At 41.9% G+C, this 15525-nt stretch overlaps 1 protein-coding gene across 2 annotated transcripts in view; it reads left to right on the top strand.

The window, feature by feature from the left end:
* ABCB1 (ATP binding cassette subfamily B member 1) overlaps window positions 1-15525 on the top strand; it is an 88222-nt gene that overhangs the window by 55299 nt on the left and 17398 nt on the right. For both annotated transcript variants that reach the window (XM_046668811.1, XM_046668812.1), the window contains 4 exons: window positions 227-334; window positions 1865-1942; window positions 4675-4758; window positions 10715-10918. In XM_046668811.1, the coding sequence (XP_046524767.1) occupies window positions 227-334; window positions 1865-1942; window positions 4675-4758; window positions 10715-10918 (474 nt within the window). The remainder of the gene's footprint in view (window positions 1-226; window positions 335-1864; window positions 1943-4674; window positions 4759-10714; window positions 10919-15525) is intronic.

Raw genomic sequence — 15525 nt, 5'->3', positions numbered from 1 at the left:
TGAGCAGAAAAGGTGTTGGATCAGTTTAGCATGACAGACCCATTTCATTCTTGGCCTCTAAGGAAGGCAGAGTGCATACACTTCCAGGTTTGACGTAAGGGAGGCAGCTGCAGCCTCCGTTGTACTAAGGCTCTCTTGACTCTGAGCCTTGTGCTAGATGGGAAATGGGCCAGACCCAGAATGGTTTCTTTGGTGGTTGAACTGAAAACCTTTATTTTCTTAACAGGTTTTTACCAGAGATGAGGATCCTGAAACAAAACGACAGAATAGTAACATGTTTTCACTATTGTTTCTAGTCCTTGGAATCATTTCTTTTATTACATTTTTCCTTCAGGTAAATGTCTACATTTTCACTTTATTCATTTTTGAGAAATGGGTCTTTTATTCAACTGTGGAATTTATAAACATCTGTGTAATCTTCTTTTTAGTACAATTGCTCCTTTATTAGCAGCCGGGTTTCTTTGATGTATGTATAACAAAGACGTTTTGCTCCCTCTGGCTCCCTTGCTTACCTCTGCCTCCCCTCTCACCTCCCCCAACTGGAATAGTAATGAAACCAGAGGGAACAGAGCAAGGGAGTTCAGTGCTCTACAAGCAGAGTATGGTAAGGCAGCATGGGTTTTGGTGTGAGACCTGGGGTTGAGAACAAGTTGAACCAGTTGCTAATTTTGTGTCCTTGGGCAAATAAGGAGTTTAAATTGTCTGAGCCTCAGTTTGCTCATCTGTAAAATAGGGATAATGGCACCTGCCTCTTGATGATTAAAAGAGGTCATTTGAATAAGTTCCCAGGCCTGTGTGGGGCAGCAGCAAACACGCAATTGCTTATTGAATGAATGAATGATTAGCCACATGTATGTTTTTAAGATAAAGTTCTCAATAGGTCACTTTATTTAACATGTGGTAACCATGTACTGATTTTTTTTTTATAAACAGAACATTTTTCTTGACATTGTAGGAGGTAGAAATGGAAAAAGACTGAGCTCTCTCATTACTAAGTACTTAAAGTCTCAGTGGGGAATTTGACCTTGCTGTCATAGATGTAACACTCTACATACAAGTTATAACTATGTGCTCTTTGCATGTGTTTCTTCCCTCCCTCTCAATAACCTCCAACACGCTCCTGGGGAGCACAGAGGAGAGGCGGGTGCCCTCCTTCACTCCTCTGATTCTGCAGGAGCCTTGAGCCTGTTATTAGGCCCTCTGCTCTTCTGACGCACCACCCAGCCATTTCCACTCTCCTTTCCTCATGCCATTGTGTGCCTCTTCCCAGAGCTCCAGAAAAAAGGGGAGCATTGCTCCTCAACTTTGGCTTTTTTAAACTTGGAGACTAAGAACATGATCTCTTTGTTCTCTGCACCCTTTATGGCTGGGGTGACTGTATATTCCCCTTTTCCTAGGTGACACCCCAGGTCCTGGTGAAATTGTTAATAGCACTCCTTTGCACTCTCAAAAGTGCCCTGGTTTGGATGATACGTAATATTGCCACACTGTTTAGAGTGCCCCCTGCTTTGGGAACAACTCTAGCTTCCTGAGTGACAGACCCTGCCTGGTTCACTGGGAGAAATGAGCAGGGATGAGAGTGGAGGACAAAGAAGCACATATCCTAATAAATCCCCCATCGGCCTGCCAGCTAGCTGGGGAGTGGCAGTATGAATTTCAAAACTGGGCTCTCCTGACTGTGCCCCCAGTGCGGCTGTGCCCCAGAGTGCACAGTCACCGAAACACAGGCAGCCCTTGAAATCAGCTCCTGACTTTGTCTAGTGTCCTGCTTTAGCAATGACATCAAGTCCCCCTCCTTTTGTGTAATCCCTGGCTGAGTCTCTGACAAGTCTTCTTCCTTATGGCATGTTCTTGCTCTTCCCAGGGCTACACATTTGGCAAAGCTGGAGAGATCCTCACCAAGCGGCTTCGATACCTGGTTTTCAGATCCATGCTGAGACAGGTATGTCTGTTGAGGATTGTGCCCCGGGCTGTGCAGAACTCCACACATGGGCCCTGTGGTCTCAGAAAGTGGGAGCGCTGACAGGTTACTCGGAGTGAATTCCTGGATTGATCTTCCCTCAGTCTCATCTCAGAGATGCAGCTGAACTGCACCCCAGGTCAGGTTCAGAGGCCCTGCTGTCTGTGGGCTGTGGGTGGGCATAAGGAACAAATCACTGGAAACAGACAGAGTCTCCAGAGCAGGCTCACCTCTGGCCTTTGTCTCAGCTGTAGGCAGAAGCCATCTTTAGTACCCCTCATCCCCGTCCTCTCTTCCTTTCCTTCTTTCCCCTGGGAAACCCAGGACACTTGTGTTTCTTCCCACCAAGAGATGGCCTTTGTACCCTTTCTTTCCACAAATAAAAATTCATCCCCAGGACCCAGTTTCTCTGCTGGGGCTAGACTGATTTCCTCACTCAGGCTGCATTGTTACTAGCTGATAAGGACTTATGGAATGCCTCTCATTTTACACCTTCAAAACCCTAACAACAGGCAGATGTGAATGTTGCCCTGGGGAAAGGAGAAGGAAGGATTCTGGGAATGTAACCCAAAGCAGCCCAGGTCAAAGGGGAAAGTTGCTTTAACAATAATAAGAATTTTGTATGTGACTTTGTGTCTTTCCATTTTAAAATCACTAATCACTTGGCAGTGAATAAAATGATGCTCCAGAAGGATTCCCTGGACGTGGCAGGGGTGACTGAACCCTTGCTGAGAAGCATGTTTGCTGTATTAGGATTTCTAGATGACATTCACATTTTCCAAGCTGTCTTCAGTTCCTCAATCCTTTCCCGCTCCTACCACCACCACTTAGAAAAAAGACATATTTATGGAACTTGCTAGCTGGTGAGTGACAGACCCAGGATTGAATCTAGTGAGTGAGAGAGCACTGTTTGGTAGAGGGCTGTGTCCTGGGACCCTCAGTCAAATCGTATTAATGCAGATTCCACTTAGGCTTGGGGCTGACCTTGGTCTTGGGCCAAATGCCCCTTTACCCCATCAGCCTCCACGCCAACTCCTAGATCCGGTATTCTTTGGAAGCTGACCTGATGGTTTGTGTAATGCCTTCTCCGTTAATTATTAACTCCGGCCATCACGTTAAGTGCCTTCTGCTTACAAAGCATAGTGCTAAGTATTGTAAGGCATTCAGACCTGAATGGTCCCTGTCTTTAAGGAAGTTATATTCCAGTGGAGGAGGCACTTAAGTGCTTAACAATTTTAAAAAGCAAATTGATACATAGTATAATAAAGTATAATGCTTTGTTTTTTCTTAAATATTTTGAGGGAAAAATGATAGATATTGCTTTAATGCAAATCACCAGTTCAGATAAATTCTTAGGAACATAGTTCTTTTTGTAGCAGACATAAATTCATACTTCAAACTCACAATCTTTTTAGTATTTGTTTTAAAAATGTAAGTGGCTTTCCAATGAAAATCCTATTTTATGTTGAATGTTAAATTTCAATGTAGATTTCTTTGGTTGAGTTTTTTAACCCAATTTATTTGTTTCGCCCTGGACTGCAGTTATTTAACAGCTTATTCAACTTCTCTATTTAGATGTCTGACAAGCATATATACTTAACATTTCCACAATTGAACTTGTGACTGTCCCCTCCCCACAGGCCTTATTCCTTTCCTAGTCTTCTCCTAGATCAGTAAATGGCAGCTCCATTCTACCGGCTGTGTAGGCTAAAAACCCTGGAGTCATCCTTGATTCCTCTCTTTCTGTTTAATATTACTATAATCTCCTAACTGATTTTGCTGCCTCCATCCTTATCCCAATCCAGTAGGTTCACTCCCAGGAACCACAGCCACTCTTCTAAAATATAAGTGAAAACATCCCTCTGCCCAAAACCTGCTGAAATTTACCCATATCCCTCAGGGTAAAATCTGGAATCCTTACAGTTGCTTTTAAGGTCATAAATGATGTGGCCCCCGTTGCCTCTCAGAGCTCATCTCCTATAGTTTCACCTCTTTTTCAATACACAGTCTAATGTATACACATTGGCTTACTGCATAAGGATACATATGAGAGTGGAGGAGTGGGAGAGCTAAGTGAGAATGGAAACCTTTTCAGAGGAAGAGGCAGCTTTTACAAACTCACACAAGGGTGCTTTTAAGGTTAGTGGCAGCCCTTGAGGTTTTCTTGCCAGTGCATGAACAAAGCAAGTATGCCTTTGCCTCAGGGCCTTTGCATGTGCTGTTTCTTCCTTCTCTCAGATATTCTCATCCCTTTCTTCATTCAGTTTTCCGCTGACATGTCACCTTAGAGAGGCTTTCTCTGTCCCCTCCCCAATCTATAACATAGTGTGTTTCTTTGCTTTTTTCTTCTTATCCTGTTCTATTTTTCTTCATAGCATGTATTACCACCTGGCATGGTATATATTTATTTACTTGTGGCTTCTGTCTTTAGAATCTAGGGTTTATGAGAGCAGCAATTTTGTCATTTTTGTTCACTGTTGTATAGATCCAACACTTAGAAATCACATTTAGACAACACTGAAAACAGTTTTTGACAAGTGAAATTATTTATGTGTTTGTCTGTTAAGTCCCTTCTTTCTCTGTTGAGTGTCACATCCTGAGGGCTAAATGCAGGAGATACAAGTGATAAACAGAACTGACCCTGTCACTGCCCTCGGCACCATGAGTTTCATAAATAGGGCTTTAAGATCATAAAATCCTTTTCTCTGCCACAGGATGTGAGCTGGTTCGACAATCCTAAAAACACCACTGGAGCATTGACTACCAGGCTTGCCAACGATGCTGGTCAAGTTAAAGGGGTATGTGCCTCCTTTGTGCTGGTGTTTGTCTCAATTGGCCATTTTGAATCTCAGCATGAAACTAATTTTCTCATTACGGGTGCTAGTCCTCGTCATCATTAAAATATTAAATACTTAACCATTTATCCTGTGCCTTACAGCAAAAATGTTAACTACTTAAGCATCATATACTTTATAGTGTATAGATAATTTACAGGTTTTCTTTTGTTATTTGTTATTCATGCTATTAACAAAATACACATGGAAGGATAACTATTTAGAAAAGGAAGTATTTATCAGCATGTCATGTAGGATTGATGCGGGCTCCGTGAGTCAAGGAGTCAAAAGATTTCTTGGACTCTCAAGGTCTGGCAGTAGTGCTCTTTTTTCAGAGAATAGCATGGAGTAGCATGGGGACAGGACCCATGGGCAGTAAGAGCTGCCATGTGTTAAGGGTTAGAGCTAAATTTATACGGCATAGGTATGTGAGTTATTTCTTTACAAGACAAAGGGACGATCGTGAAAAAAAAAATCGTTAAAATGGTAGCAGTGTAGGTGGGGTCTGGTTATTGGGTAGTCCTATAACTTTAGATAAGAATCAGATCAGATCACGTCAGGACATCCTATGCTTCCCGGAGGATGATATAGATCGGTGTGTAGGGCAGGATGCCTTGGACTTCTCTCCCTGGGGCAGCCTTGATCCTCATCAGGATCAGACTGTTTTAATGTTCAGTTAATCAACTGAACATTGTAATTGCTACTGGGAAAAGAATGTGTAGCTGCTGTAAGCAAGTTTAGGGGCACTACAGTTCAGAAGACAGGGAGAAGAATCTAAAAGAAGGTTGAAAGAAATGAAAAAGCACATGAAAAAATTAAAGCAAAGGTAGAGGAAACAGCTTTATCAGACTGAAGCTTAAAGTTTGCTACTACGTGAATCTCTAATTGACGTAACTAGAAACTGTTGAACCAGGAGTTTTTGATTCGTGGATGAAGTGACTATTTCTTCTTCTACGACTACAGCTGTTTATAAGGTAGTACTGTAATAACATTCCTTCTGTCTAATATATGGGGCTTCTGTAAGAATAAATTAGGTTATGAATGTGGAAGCATACACAGAGTTGTACAGTTGCAATATAAATCTTAGGAATTGTTATTTTAATATAGAATTCTTTGCTTAAACTAAACAAATCAACAAAAATTAAGGTTTAGATCAAGTTGTTTAGAACCTAACCAAACAGAATGTGCACTTACTGAAATGACTTTGAACTTGCTAAATCAGACAACAAGCCTGCTCTGTGGAGTCTACGTGGTATGCCAGATCGTCCTAAGTCCTAAGTCCTGGAGAAGAAAAAGGAACTTGCTGCTTGCCAGGGAAGGAAGGCCTCAATGCTATGGTGATGTATGCAAGAGGCCTGAGGAAGGAAAGGTGCCAGCCCTGTAGATGTTTAGAGAGCAGTGTCCAAAAGAGAAGAACCAGCAAGTGCAAAGGCCCTGAGGCTGCAGCATTTCCACCACTGTTCCCGAAACAGAAGGAGGGTAGTGTGGCTGGAGTAAAGTGAGTGAAAGGAAGAGTCATAAGAGTTGAGGTCAGCATTACACCTGGAATTAGATGGGAAATTGTCTCAAGTGTTGTAGAGTTTTGAACACAGGAGTGACATGTTCTGAAATTTTTAAAGGCTGCTGTGTGCATAGGCTGAAGGGGGCAAGGGCGGAGGCAGGGAGTCTATTACAATAATCTAGGGAAGGGATGATAGTGTTTTAGACTAGAGTGGTCATAGTGAAGGTGACAAAAAGCAATCATATTCAGAAGGTACAGCCAAAAGAACTTGTTGGTTGTTGGATGTGGGAGATGAGAGAAAGGAGAATTAGGAATGACTCCAAAGTGTTTGGCCTGCACAGCTGAAAAAATGGAGTTGCTTTTTAAGTAACCTGGGAAGCCTGTTGAAAGAGCAGATTTGGGGGAGAATCGAGAGTTCTATTTAGAACACAGCAAGTGTGAGATGCCCACATTAGATGTCCAAATGGAGATGTCGAGAAGGCAGGTGGCTTTGCGAGTCTGGAGGTTAGCAGAGAACTCTGGTCTGGAAATAATGCATTTGGAGATTTTTCAGTACATTGGTGGCTTTTAAATCCATCAGACTGAAGATAGCCAAAGAAGCATGGACAAATGGTTAAAGGATTTTCTGATTAAATGGGGCAGAGAAATGGGCAGTAGGTGGAAGATATAAAGTATTAGTTTCTATTTTATCTTTTACTTAAATTGACATGAGACTCAATCAGCAAGCTTGGGGTAAATTCATTTTGCTAGCTTCCTGGAGGAGGCTTTTTTTGTGAATAGTGATCACTGTGAACAAATTATCTTCAAGTTTTCTAAATCCTGTATTCCTTAGCTAAAGCGAGCTGCCGTAACTTTAGCATACCTTTCACAGAGACCTTGTCATATGTACTCATGTGCTTTCACAGACACACACATCCCATATCCCATTTGATGTTGGGGACAGGACCCTAGAGGAAAGACTAACTCAGTCCCTTGCAGCTGAACCCTGAGCAGATGTAGTCCGGGCATTCTGTGCTGGCAGTCCTTCCCTCCCTTACATTTCTCTGGAGTTATGGCCTGCGTTAGCCGCAGTGCTTTCCTATATTTGTAAAATTGGTGGTCAATCCTTTCCCTATACTGTGTTATCTTTGAGGCCGTTGGCCATGTCCAGGAACTCCTAATTTCCTCTTGCTGTCAGCCGTCTGCTTTTCACTGGTTTCCTCAAAGGCACCTCAAACTCGCTCTTTCATGGCCCACTAGCACGGACATCTGCACACCTTGTGTGAGCCACTCTGAGTCAGAACCATCCTCCAGAACTTAAAACAGAGGCTAAAAAAGACAGACTAGGGAAGAGGAAGCAAGCAGATTGGTGAGTGCTCTCGGAACTAGGAAAGCACAGTATAGTTGTTACCACAAATTGGCTGAGAGAGGACAGATGTATCCGCTGTACATCACCAGCTGACCTGTTCATGATGGGGATATATGTGTATGTGTATAAATATGTACACACATATACATATGCCACATATATGTATATACCACATATATATGTGCATATGTGTCTATTCCACAATAGGAAGTGGTGTAATTAATTTCTTTTCTTTTTTTTTGCCGAGGAAGATTCACTCTGAGCTAACATCTATTGCCAATCTTTCTCTATTTTGTATGTGAGCTGCTGTCATAGCATGGCCACTGATAGACAAGTGGTGTAGGTCCTCACCTGGGAACCAAACCTGGGCCTCCTGAGTGGAGGGTGCCGAACTTAACCACTAGGCCACAGGGCTGGCCCTATAATTAATTTTTTAAATATACAAATATCTGAGGGAAGCTGTGCTGTCACAAATCATTGTCACCCAAGGCAGGCCTGACTCAAGTTTGTGTGTGTATAGTTAATGAGAATGTTTATCTAGGTTAAATTTTTTTTCATATTTAACTACACTATCAATGAAACATTTTCTCAGATGTATTTTTGAGTCAGTAGCTTAATCTTGCAAAACATAAATCAGAAGAAAATATATCTCAATATTTTGCCTATGAAACTGTGGGTTTTTTTGTATTAGGACTAGAATTCTGCAGAGAAAAAAGCAAATGAGAGCCATATAGAAATCCAAAGAAACTGTATTTTTTAAATTTCTTTTCTGGGAGATGGTGGTTGAGGGACAGATGAAGTTAAGTGTTCCTAATTTCAAAAAGAGGTTCAGGAACTATGCTTTTTTTCAATAAGCACAAATATTTCAGAATTAGATTTCAAGTGATATGGTGGTGTTTTGAGGAGGAAATAAATATCAGGAGAGGGAGAAGCAGGGAAAGGTGGAGAGAAAAATGAGTCGGAGAGGAAGTGACGTACTAATACGTGGAGTACGGTGGGATGGAGAGATTGTGAGGAGAGCCTTCATGGGCTTTGAGTGTTAAATCGTTTTTGTCTGACCTTGCTTCACACTTGCGCTGTGGTTTGAGTGTCACCTCCCCTCGGCCCTACTGTTTGCAATAAAAACTCTCTGGCTACTACCACTCCGTGCCCTCTCATTCGTGGTGATCCTCAGAGCTCTAGATTCCCACTCCGTATGACGAGTAACCTTGGGACCGTGAGCGTTAGTCTTGAGAATATGAAACGGTAACCAGTGCGATGTCACCTGAAGTGCTAAATCAAGTTATGCCAAGGAGCCTAATCTTCCCCCAGCCTAAGGTTCTAGATCTTTTAATTCACCTTTCAGGTATGTCAAAGGAGAATTTGTCATCTTTGATCCATTTTGCTTCTTTCTGTGGCCTTGACTGCCTTCCAAGGCTGAACATTTATATGTCTGTGGTACTCACGTGCTGTGAACTTGGGGGATGTTCTGAGTGGTTCTCTCTGTCAGTTGCTGTGGAGAACGAGTTCTCAGTAGGACGTGCAGATGCTGAGAATGGGCATCTACATTGTCTCTGTGCTGCAGACTCTCTCCAGGTTGTAACCTTTGACTTTCCAATAGAAAAATGTGCAATTACAGAGAGCTGGCTTTGAAGGCTGCTCCACTCTTTGCCTTACACCAAATTCGGCAGAGCATCCCTCTCATATAAGCTCAGTGACTGCATCAGATAAAAAATACAAGTTCTGTTAGGTACTCTATGTCTTTCAGCCCAGGTGCAATTCCCTGGTATGGAATTTAATGTATAGAGGCTACTGGTAGTTGTAGCAGCTTTTCCGTTTAATTACTGGTCTAGTGTTTATATTACATAGGTGGTGAAGGATTTCAGAGGGTCGATATTGGGGTACCAGGGGTTGTAAAGGATTCTGTAGTAAAATTTAGGGCTGAGAGAAGCTTTAGTTATTAATCAATATGCCTGCTCATTTTGGGGGTTGGAAGAAATTTGTTCAAAGTCACAGAGGTTGGCAGTGACCATTCTAGACTGTACTCCATCATAATCTTTACCTGAGACCAGCCCTACTCAGGCAGAGAACATTTGGGGAGTAGAGAAAACATGGGTTCTTTGTAGAGAAAGCAAATCTGGGGGCCAGAGCAGGAAGTTGGAATGGCTTAAGGTCATGAGGTGTATCCACGGTAGAGGAGAGAAGTAGAGAGTAGTGGGCTGAATTGACTTTTCAGTTTGACTTCTGGCTGTAGAGTTGGACAGCGCTGTATGCTCTGAAACTCATGCTTCAGGCTCCCTCTGGTCTTCAAACTGAAAGTTCCGATGCCTGCGTAACATCCTAAATTAAATTCCACGTCTTTAAGCTCTATGTACTTTTTCCAGATCAAGTGCAAGGTTAAATTAAACACAATAAGCATCTCAAATAGGCCAAGATATATTTGAATATCCTTATAGACAAATATTTGCCTTAAATTATGAGTAGTTATGCATCTAACATTGGAAATTTTCATCATTCCCAGTTTAATATAATTGTCAGACTCTTTTATCTTGCTAATTAGCAGAGCTTGCTTTAGTGATCATTGTTTCATTGATTAATGAAAATTTTCTTGGGGCCAGCCCCATGGCCGAGTGGTTAAGTTCACATGCTCTGCTGCGGTGGCCCAGGGTTTTGCTGGTTTGGATCCTGGGCGCGGACATGGCACCGCTCATCAGGCCACATTGAGGTGGCGTCCCACATACCACAACTAGAAGGACCTGCAACTAAGATATACAACTGTGTACTGTTTGGGGAAACTGTTTGGGGAGATAAAGCAGAAAAAAACAATGTTTTTCTTGGTATTGAAAAATCAGAACACAGCTGAACTCTGAATTATTGATCTTCTACTTTCAGTATTTATTCTGAAGTCATGGAAATCTTCATTTTAGAAACCAAATAAACTTACAAGTAAACCTTTACTTTTCATTTCATAACTGAGAAGATAATAGATTTTCATAAAGCTGAACTATCATAATCCTTAAGAAAATCAAGCATCGATTTTAACGATAACATGAAAGTGTCCCTCTAACTTGTTCTGTTTGTTTATTTTGCAGGCTATAGGTTCCAGGCTTGCTGTAATTACCCAGAATATAGCAAATCTTGGGACAGGCATTATAATATCTTTCATCTATGGCTGGCAATTGACACTTTTACTCTTAGCAATTGTACCCATCATTGCAATAGCAGGAGTTGTTGAAATGAAAATGTTGTCTGGACAAGCACTGAAAGATAAGAAAAAACTAGAAGGTGCTGGGAAGGTGAGTCAAACTAAAATATAATTGCTGACCTAAGTAGAATAAAATACCCAAATCAGTGTTGTTCTGTTACTACTACTTCCTCTGCTCAGAGAACATTTTTATATCCGTTTCTCAAAGCAATCTTATTTGACGCTTGTTCAGCAGATTGGAAACTGAAGAAAAGTAGCAAAACAAATTCTTAGGTGCGCAGACTGACAACGAATTTTATCAGGCTTTTCTGGTTTCAGGCCATTCATTGTCTTCACGCTCTTCTGCCCTCCCTTCCTGCATCCCTCCCTCCCCACCCCCTCTCTCACTCTCTCCCTCCCTCTCTCAAGCAAGCTGCAATCCATTCCTTACTGAGGAAAGTAGGCCCATTTAATTACCCATGATGGGGGAGATTAAAAGATGGAAAAGTCCTAACGGTATTTATTCTATCTGGCTTAAATTATTACCATTCTTTCCTGTTTCTTCTTCCCTTGATCTTATTACTGTTTATCCTTACTTTTTTTTTTCTTTTCAGCTGCATATTGTCTATTTGTTTGGGTTTTTTCCTTCTTCTTCTCCCCAAAGCCCCCAGTACATACTCGTACATTCTAGTTGTAGATCCCTCTGGTTGTGCTATGTGGGACGCTGCCTCAGCATGGCCTGATGAGTGGTGCCAGGTCTGCGCCCAGGATCCGAACTGGCAAAAACCTTGGTCACTGAAGTAGAGCGTGCGAACTTAACCACTCAGCCACGGGGCTGGCCCCTGTTTGTTTTTTTTTAAACAAATGCTTACATGGCATTTTATGGCATTGACTGTGTTTCCTTGGCAAATGCTTTGCTCCTCATAGTGATTCTATGAGGTAGGTTCTATTATTGGTTCCTTTTTCAGATGAGGCTGAGGCACAGGCAGGTAATGCTCCCAAAGCCTGAGAGCTGCTAAGTCTCAGAGCCAGGATTCCAAGCCAGACACGTGCTACAAAGTTGTGCCTCTGTCTGGTAAGAAACAGAGGTCTGCTGATGGCAGAACATAATCTGTTATCACGTGCTCTGTATCATTGCAGAAATGAGCGATCAGAGCAGGGCTGACCCCCTAATCTGGGCCTAACGTCTAGGATAGAGATACATCTGTCAGTGGACCTTCCAAGGTTCCCAAGAGTCAGAGCAGGGGCCCAGGCAGAGCGAGTGGCCCTGGCTCTCAGGAGGCCCAGGTGTCTGAGGTACTCTTTCTCTGGGCCAGGCACCTCATCAATAAGGATGATGAAGAGGGTCGTGGAGGAAGTTGGTCGTCACCACTAACACTTTGTCCTCCACCTCCCTGCTATCTCAGACTTTTTTATCCTGTCACCTTGGGATTCCTTCAGGAAATTCCCTTGGACCAGCTCTAGTGCTTCCCAAACTGCTGTCTGTAGGGGAAAGAGCTTACGTGAGGCTTCCCTTCAGGCCGTCAGAGGCCCAGTCCTGAGGTTCAGCAGGTTGGTGCTGACCCACAGGCACCTGGCTGTGGTCGGGCCCATGTAACATTGGCCCCTGCCAGGGAATGCGTCCTGTGACCAATCGCTGCATTTAATACTGTGCTTTGTTGTTTTCTCCTTCTATGGTGTTGACTTCATTTGAAGAAAAGATGGAAAAGTCCAGGACAAAATGTATAAAAAGAAAGTTCATTACTATTTAATAGTGTCATCATTTATCAGGGTATTCGAAATGTCCCAGAAAGGAGTCATAGGTCGTTCATAGGAAAAAGATGATCAATCTGGAGCTAATTCGTTGCAAACCACAGGTTAGCCCCTTTGAAGTGGTGCGTCGGTTTTAAGACTCTTGCGGTTCTGTCAGAGGGGGCAAGGGAGGGGTGCAGACGGAAAAGGATATGTGTGAATACGGCAGGTTTTCTGAGTAAGGTCAGGGCTGAGATCAATGCTCTGATTCAGTGGGGGTTCATGAGAGGGACAAAAGCACGCAGGGAAAGTGGTGGTGCTGCACCCACCACCAGTCCAGGTAATACTGAAAATCAACTCTCATTTCATTATTACTCTCAGGTTACCATTTATTGGGTATACCAGGCATCATCCTAAGACCTCTACATATATTATCTCACTTGATACTCTCAATAACCCTTTTGAATGATCTCTGTTAGAGAGTAAAATCAAGGTTTAGAAAAGTCAAGTAACTTGCAGAAACTCACACAGCAACAGTCTAACTGATCTCCCTGTGTCTACCCCTTCCATTCTAGTCTACCCGCTTTTTACATTCCTTTCACAGAAGCCACACTGATCTCTTACAAACACAAATAAGATCATGCCCTAGTTAAAACCCTCCAGTAGCTTCTGATCACACTTGGAATAAAATCAACCCTTTACTCTGGTTTATAAAACTCTGCATGACCCAAACTGCAGGATTTAATTGCTTTTTATGGCTGAATGATATTACATTGTGTATGTATATATGCCACATCTTCTTTATCCATTTGTCTACCAGTGGACATTTAAGTTGCTTCCATATCTTGGCTGTTGTAAATAATGCTGCAGTGAACATAGGAGGGCTTATATCTTTTCCAGTTAGTGTTTTCATTTTCTTCAGATAAATACCCAGAAGTGGTATTGCTGGATCATATGGTAGTTGCATTTTTAATTTTTTGAGGAACCTCCATAGTGGTTGCACCAATTTACATTCCCACCAACACTGCAAGAAGTTTCCCTTTTCTCCATATCCTGGCCAACACTTGTTATTTGTTGTCTTTGTGATAATAGCCATTCTGACAGGTGTGAGGTGATATCTGATTATGGGTTTGATTTGCATTTCCCTAATGATTAGTGATGTTGAGCATCTTTCCGTGTACCTGTCCGCCATCTGTATATCTTCTTTGGAAAAATGTCCGCTCAGGTCCCCTGCCCATTTTTTAATTGGAATATTTATCTTTTTGATATTGACATGTGTGAGTTCTTTTATATTTTGGACATTAACTCCTTATTGGATCTAGCATTTGCAAACATATCCTCCCATTCGTAGGTTGTCTTTCTCTTTTGTTGATGATTTTTTTTTGCTGTGCAAAAACATTTTAGTTTGATATAGTCCCATTTGCTTATTTTTGCTTTTGTTGCCCTTGCCTGAGGAGACACATCCAAAAAAATACTGCTAAGACCGATGTCAAAGGGTTTACTACCTATGTTTTCTTCTAGGTATTTTATGGTTTCAGGTCTCGAGTCCTTGAGTTTATCTTTGTGTATGGTGTAAGATAGTGGTCCAGTTTCATTCTTCTGCATGTATCTGTCCAGTTTTCCCAACACTATTTATTGAAGAGACTATTCTTTCCCCATTATATATTCTTGCCTCCTTTGTCATAGATTAATTGACCATATAGGCATCCCTTTATTTCTGGGCTCTCTATTGTGTTCCATTGATCTGTGTGTCTGTTTTCGTGCCAGTATCATGCTATTTTGATTACTATAGCTTTGTAGTATAGTTTGAAATTGGAGAGCGTGAGACCTTTTGTCTCTGTTCTCAAGATTGCTTTGGCTTTTTGGGGTCTTTTGTGGTTCCATACAAATTTTAGGATTATTTGTTCTAGTTCTGTGAAAAATGCCGTTGGTATTTTAATAGGGCTTGCATTGCATCTGTAGATTGCTTTGGGTAGTATGGACATTTAACTATATTAATGCTTCCAATCCATGTATATGGCATATTTTTCCATTTATTTGTGTCATCTTCAATTTCTTTCATTAGTGTCTTATAGTTTTCAGTGTGCAGATCTTTCCCCTCCTTTGTTAAAATTATTTCCAGATATTTTATTCTTTTTGATGTAATTGTAAATGGGATTATTTAATGTGGATGGATCTAGAGGGTACTATGCTAAGTGAAATAAACCAGACAGGGAAAGGAGAATACCATATCATTTCCCTTATCTGTGAAATCTAAACAAACAAACAAATCAAAACAGAAACAGACTCATGGATACAAAGAACAAAGTGGTGGTTGCCAGAGGGAGGGGGGAGGGAGGTGGAGGGAAGGTAGAGTAGGTGAAGGGGGGTAAGAGGTACAGACTTCCAGTTATAAAGTAAATTAGTCGTGGGATGTAATGTACAGCATAGGGAATAACTTGGTATGGTGACACACGGTAATTAGTCTTAGGGTGACCATACTGTAATGTAAATAGATATCAAATTACTATGTTGTATACCTGAAATGAAAACAATACTGTATGTAAACTATATGTCAATTAGAAAAAAAATTCTGCATGACCCAGACCCTGACAACTTCTGTGACCTCATCTTGTACTACTCTCTCCTCTGCCCACCCGGCTCGGGCCTCATGGGCCTTCTTTCTGTTGCTAGAACACTCCAAGCTGGTTCTCTCTGATCTTCCCGTGACTGACTCCTGTACATTATTCAGATCTTAGAATTATTACCTCCTCAGAGAGGCCTTTCCTGACGCTTGAATTAATTCACGAAACTTTTCAGCACTTAATGTTTCTTTCCGCTTTCTTTGTTTATTAATGGTCTCTCTGTCCTATTAAAACGTAAGTTCCATGGGGACCAGAACCACATCTGTTGGTTTTCCCTTAAAGGGACAGAGCAGGCCTGGATTCCAGAGCAGGATCGTGTGATGGCAGAGCCTGCTCAGATCCTGACTGTGTGATGGCAGAGCCT

Source organism: Equus quagga, chromosome 8 (assembly GCF_021613505.1).
Source record: "Equus quagga isolate Etosha38 chromosome 8, UCLA_HA_Equagga_1.0, whole genome shotgun sequence".
NCBI lineage: Eukaryota > Metazoa > Chordata > Mammalia > Perissodactyla > Equidae > Equus > Equus quagga.
Note: the sequence above shows the minus strand (reverse complement) of the source record. Positions and strands in the feature narration are given on the sequence as shown.